General features: G+C 38.8%; 1 protein-coding gene across 2 annotated transcripts in view; it reads left to right on the top strand.

Moving 5' to 3' along the window:
* prr36a (proline rich 36a) overlaps positions 1–6,204 on the top strand; it is a 30,988-nt gene that overhangs the window by 8,712 nt on the left and 16,072 nt on the right. For both annotated transcript variants that reach the window (XM_016295715.1, XM_016295716.1), the window contains exons 2-3: positions 3,528–4,231; positions 4,543–4,630. In XM_016295715.1, the coding sequence (XP_016151201.1) occupies positions 3,622–4,231; positions 4,543–4,630 (698 nt within the window). In that variant the 5' untranslated portion in view covers positions 3,528–3,621. The remainder of the gene's footprint in view (positions 1–3,527; positions 4,232–4,542; positions 4,631–6,204) is intronic.

Raw genomic sequence — 6,204 nt, forward strand, 5'->3', positions numbered from 1 at the left:
GCCACTTGCCACTGGCAGCTGCCACCAGCCACTGGCAGGTCACGTGACCTGTCAGTGGCGGCTCCTGCCAGCCAGTTGAAGATTGAACCCCTACTGTGAATTGGTTCACGCATCAGTCTGAAATTCATTGGCAACTGGAAAGGCCTTGGAAAAATCATGGAAATTTGTTAGTAGAAAAGTGTTATCTGAACTCTTTGAAATAAAGATTCTTTATTGGCATCTGTTGTTCCATAAAGAACCTTTGACATTCATGGAACCTTTCCATTCCACAAAAGGTTATTGATAGTAGAATAAGGTTCTTTGGTTTACTAAAATGTTCTTCACATTAAAAAAATAAATGGTGTGAACAGTTTTGGTTTGAATGATAAAGCAGGTTTTTCTGTCTGAAGTGCTTTTGCTGTTAGTTTTCCCTGAAAGAGGCCGGTTTTATTATTTGAAGTGTATTGTTAAATGGAGATGTGTGTGTGTGATTGTAATCTTCAGTGCTTTTTTTATTATTAAGCTGTTTGCATTAGCAGGCTTTACCCTTTTCTGCTGTCTTTGTGAACACAACAACTGCTTCATCCAGTCAAACCAGGACACACACACACACCCTACCACTTCATACACACAATTATTATAGCATATCTTGTTCTTCATTACCCTCCCCTTATTGTTTAGTTAGTTTGTCTCTTTTTTTCCTGGTTCTCTTTTATGCGTACCAGGGTTTTAGTTAACTGAAACTACAAATAAGACCTTTTTTCATTGCTTAAAAGAAAATAAATGTTAACTGAAATGAAATACAAAAAAATTAAACATTTTATTTCAGCTAGTTGCAAAGGCAACATTTCTCTTTTTCATTTAGTTTAACTTGATGTTCTAAAAATGTATAGTAAAAATGAATAAAACCTATAGTTATATATAAAACAAATGATAAAAATTACTAAAACTTTAACCAAAATGAAATTGAAAACTGAAAATATGAGAACAAAAACTAATCCAAAATATTAATAAAACCGTAATATAATGATACCAAAATAACACTGATGCACACTTTGCTCATGTGGAGAGTGACTAATGGATATTTATGGGAAACAGTCTGAACTGTGGATATAAAACAGCTGAACTCATAATTGTAGATTCATCTTATTTTCTTGTTTTTTGAGGATCTGTGCTGTGAAAGTTCTTACTGAAACTTTGTCTTCTGATTAAACTGGATCCTTTTTTTCCATATGTCCACTTGTTGATCTGCACATGACCATGGAGACACATCAGCAGGGCTGCTGGGTAATTTTTGTCCTGTCGTGGGCAGAGTGATGACATCCCAATTCATCAACTTGCCCTGTAGGGTGACAAGGTTTCTAGAATGCGTGTCGTGCATCCTCTTTGTTTTCTGCCTTCTGAGGGACATTTCTGAAGGGCTTTCAACATTTTTATTCAGAGTTTCGTTGTTTGTTTTCTTCTTCTTGATTCTGTCACATACTTGAGTCCACTCATTTCCTGGATGGTGCCACATTAAAATTAGATTTGTCCGCTTGCCTTGTCATTGTTACTTCATCCCACGATTTCCCCCTTTCTCGGTCTTTATTTTCTCTCCGCTTTGGTTGCTTGGGCTTGTTGTAGAGCCAGAACAATAGCTCAGCTGCTAAGGCCATCTGTGGCTACAGACAGGGAACAGATCTGATGGAGAGGAGGAGGGGAAGAAAGAGGGGGGTTGTGGTTAAGGAGAACTGTTTAAGGGGGGGAAGAGCAAGATATGAGGATTCAGAATAAAGGAGTTTGGAGAAAGGACAGGGGTGAATGGGTTCATAGCCCCCCCCCCCCCCCCCCCCCCCCCCCCCCCCCCCCCCCCCCCACACCCCACCCTCCCCTACCCCCCCCCCCCCCCCCCCCCCCCCCAGCAACCCACCACCACATTGACTCTTTATCCTCCTTTCTTCAAATCCCATGCCACAATCTTTGCTGACGAGCTTTTGCGTCAGTCCCTGAAGGAAAAAAAATGACTTGCATAGTGCAGTCCTCCAGTGAAATGGTTATATTGAAATTCTTTTCTTTTAGAAATCTGCCAAATTTTAATTTGGGTTTATTTGTGAGACAAAGTTGTGGCTTTGAATCTGTGTTATGTGAACAAGATGTATATCGGGACAAGGGTGATTCTTTTTCTAATGATGCCATCTCTGTTTAGACATAGGAAATTACTAGTTTTTATGAACAGGTAGATGAAGTCCAGATAATGGCATCATATTTCTGTAGAGCAGGTGGTGGTGACTGTTCTGTGTAAATGATCCACACAAATAAATCATCTTAATATTTAGATTTTTATGGAGCCTAGTGTTCATTTCAGACTAATGTCTTGGAGACCTACTCAAGATACTAACAAAAACACTTTTCTGCAGCACTCTCAAAATGTTAGTGTAAAAATAAACAAAAAAATAAAAATGCTACAGTAAAAACCTGTTAATTGGTTAACTGTAAAATTACCTAGCCTATATGGTGAAAAACTAAATGTCGTATTATATGTAATGCCACTAAAATAAAACAATTATGGATTTTGCAATTAAAAACTATGAATTGTAATTTATGGTGAAAACCATTTATATATGAGTACTAGGGCTGCATGATTAATCAAAATTAAATTGCAGTTGCGATTAGGCAAAAGCTGCGATTGTCATGCGCATCTTGTCAGGGAAGCACGGTTCTGTGATCAGCAGTAAATCTCCATCCGAAGGCCAGAGGGCGCTCTCGCGCGGACACTCCAAATACACCTCGCAGAAGAAACCCAGGAAATCCCTATAGGCTACCGGTTGCTGAATAAACAGAAGATTTAACTGCTTTCATTAATTCAGCGTGAATAATAAACGCACTACTATGACAATATATGGTTTATCTGAGTTCGTCTTATAATTTTTATTATAATAAAGAATATAATAATGCAATGCTAATCGAGCCTTTATCACTTTTTGGAATACTATGAAATATGTTGCGTGCCTTATTCAGTGTAAGAAGCCACATCTCACAGAAGGATTTCTCAGGATTTCAGTTTGCTTAAACTAAACGTGAACTTACCTGGGTAAAAACTGAAACCAGCTTTGTGCAACAGGCCTCTCGACTTGATATTTTTGGATTTTGGTTCTTTTATTTCCTGTTTTTCCCAAGTTGCCCTTCATCGGAATGGTTCCCTTTTAAAAAAAAAAAAAAAAATGTGCAACAGGCTTGATATTTTTGGATTTTGGTTCTTTTATTTCCTGTTTTTCCCAAGTTGCCCTTCATCGGAATGGTTCCATGGTTCCCTAAAAAAAAAAAATGCTGCTTCCTCTTGCAATGAATTGTTTTACTTTTAAACCCTCTCTCTTTCAGTTACATGGTTACTTAAAATTCTTTAATTCTGTTACACACAGCATTTCTCTGCCAAACTGATTGTATTTATGTCTTTGTATGAGAAGCAACTGTTGCACTCCAACTTAGTAAAAATCAAGTTGCTTCAGGTGTGTAGAGCCAAAAAAAGTCACTGCAGATAGCATTTAATTGTCTTTCCTGTTTTCTTGCAGGGCAGTTATTGAGTTATCCCTGGGTTCAGTGTATGAACAGCACTGAATCCAGCGAGCTTATCAAGCAGCAACAGATCATCGGGTAATATTGGCAATGAAACCTGATGGGGCGGCCACAGCGCCATCTGAACCAATGGAAGCCGATGGAACAGAATCCATAACCGAACCAACCGGGAATGACGGGGCATCTCAAAATGGCACTACACCATCACCCTCACAACCTGATGCACCCCAAAATGAGCAAGCGGCTCCTCCAACTGTAAAGGAAGCTTCTGAGAAAGCAGTAGATGCTAAAAACAAATCCAAAGGCCCAGTCAAAGCCAAGATTGCTGCAGGTCCAGCTACCACTGGACCTGGCGCACGACCCAAAGCAACCCAAAGCCGTGTGGCTAATGGCCTCACAAAGACCGCATCGAGTACCACAACCAAGAAACCCATTCCAGTTAGCACTGCTGCAGCAGACAAGAAGAAACCCACCACTAACGTTGGACCTTCTGGTCCAAGTAAGAAACCCGTTGGTTCTTCTACTGCCATTGCAACTTCAAGGGCCCAACCTAAAGCAGCAACTGTTGGAACTAGCAGATCAATGACAACCGCCGTAGCCAGTGGAACAAAGACAGGACTGGCTGCCAGCACAGCCACCAGCCTGAGTAAGAGACCTGCCACAGCTGCCACTAGTGCTACAACCAAACCCAAAACCACAGGTAAGATGACCTGGCATGTATGGGTTTACGAGGTCACTTACAGTGAGTTTAGTTCTGGTATTTCTAAGATTGGATTTGGGCATGTACCAATAACTAAGCATCACTAGAAAATGTTCCATTTATTCTCATGTGCCAGATACAACACAAACCTGGTGTGGTGCAGGGCATCATTATGTAAAATAGAAATGTAATTTTATTTAATTATAGTTCTTTTCATCATGACTTTGCATTATATTTTACCAATATTTTCTTGAGCAATCCCAGTCAGTTTTGACTTTAGAACAAGATTTATTTCAATTTCATTTCCTCAGCTCCTGCTCCAAGGCCAGCTGCTGCCCCTGCTGCCAAACCCAGACCTTCAGCCACAGCCAAAACCACTGCAGCTCCCAAAACTAACAGGTAAAGCAGCTTTTGGAGATTTAGATGGTAGTCTGAGCTTGGAAATTTGATTGTATTTGAATGGAAATTTGGAATGCTGGGAAGTGCACGATTGCACAACTTTTGATGTGGCTTTGCATCAATAAGGCAGATTTGGATGAAGTCACATCTGGGAAGTGCTTTGTGTTCTGCAAACCATTTAGTGGATTTGCCCATACAAATATCAATGATGGCATGCTTTTTGCAGTGAATGGTCTCTGGTTTGTCTGGTGGTTATTGGCTCAAGTTTCTGTCCCTTTGTGTGTCAGACTCCCTGAAAGACTGCTTAGATCAGGCTTCGCCAGAGTATAGGCTCAACAGAGCTATTTTTGTTGATGCTACTCTCTTGGAATGATAATTGGTATCTTCACTTGAGTTAAATGGCTTTTATGACCCAAGTTGGCTACATTTACCAATTATGTCTTTGTTGTCTTCAGTCTCTTGTTTGTTCCTTTCATATATTTTACTTAGCAGTTTTACTTTGTTTTTAGAGATTTTAGTCATTTCATTCTGTTTTCTTGATCAGTTTTATTTCTTTCCCCATCTCTTTACAAATGTGAGTTCCTTCCCCAGCTTTTTAACAATACTGTTTATTCTTTGTTTATGAAGAAAAAAAATGTGTATGCAGTGAAACCATTTATGGTAAATTTGGTAAAATGCTATGGTAAGTTTTAGATTAATATATTATTATTATTATTATTATATTAAAAATTAAAATATATAACGTTTTCTCAATGATGATCAGCTTTAAAGAAAATAAAAAATTTAAATTAACAAGTTGATTACTTTCATATCCAAGCTCTTCAGTTGTAAGTATTGTAAATGCAGTCAATCAATGTGGATATGACTGGTCTTATTTGATTATTACGGTTTAATTATGAGCTTAATTCTATGTAGTTATGTGGATAAAGGCTGTTTAGACTCACTTTTATTGAAATGTCTGTAACTCAAAGAACAATGGGTTGTGAATAGTGTGTGAGCACTCATTTGATCTGTCCGTTTAGATGGGTTTTCTTTATATATTCTCAATGTAGCTACAAATTAAATGTTTGCACTGCAGAAACACAATCACACGCCCACTGTGGGAAATGTAAACTTGCTCCATCAAAGTCTCCTTATGATACAATATATGTGTATGTGTGCTGGCTAGTGGCTAGATGTTTTAGGCATTCCTAGGAGAAGACTTTTTGCCAGTTTGTGTCTAACATTGTAAGGGAGAAGAGGGTTATTGGGCAGGGTTCTTTGTCTGCAACTCTTACTACACCAACCATCTTGCTCACTCAGTTTGTAGTTTCATGGGACTTGGATAAGTGCTGTGCTAACCAAATCAAATTGCCCTTGTATTTGGAGTTTATAACTGGAATATAAGGGAAATTCACTGCCCAAGGCTCTGCTGAGTGACACTTGTTTAATCCGGAACAGTACCTTCATCCTAATGGCCATTTACTTAATTAAAACTTAATAATTGATATGCAAATGTCTGTGCCAGTGGGTGTTGTGTTCTTTCCATTTGTGTAAAAGGAAGATTGTTCCTGTTGGAATGTTTTTGACCTCTT

This window comes from Sinocyclocheilus grahami, unplaced genomic scaffold (genome assembly GCF_001515645.1).
Source record: "Sinocyclocheilus grahami isolate Dianchi unplaced genomic scaffold, SAMN03320097.WGS_v1.1 scaffold339.1, whole genome shotgun sequence".
Taxonomy (NCBI): Eukaryota; Metazoa; Chordata; class Actinopteri; order Cypriniformes; family Cyprinidae; genus Sinocyclocheilus; species Sinocyclocheilus grahami.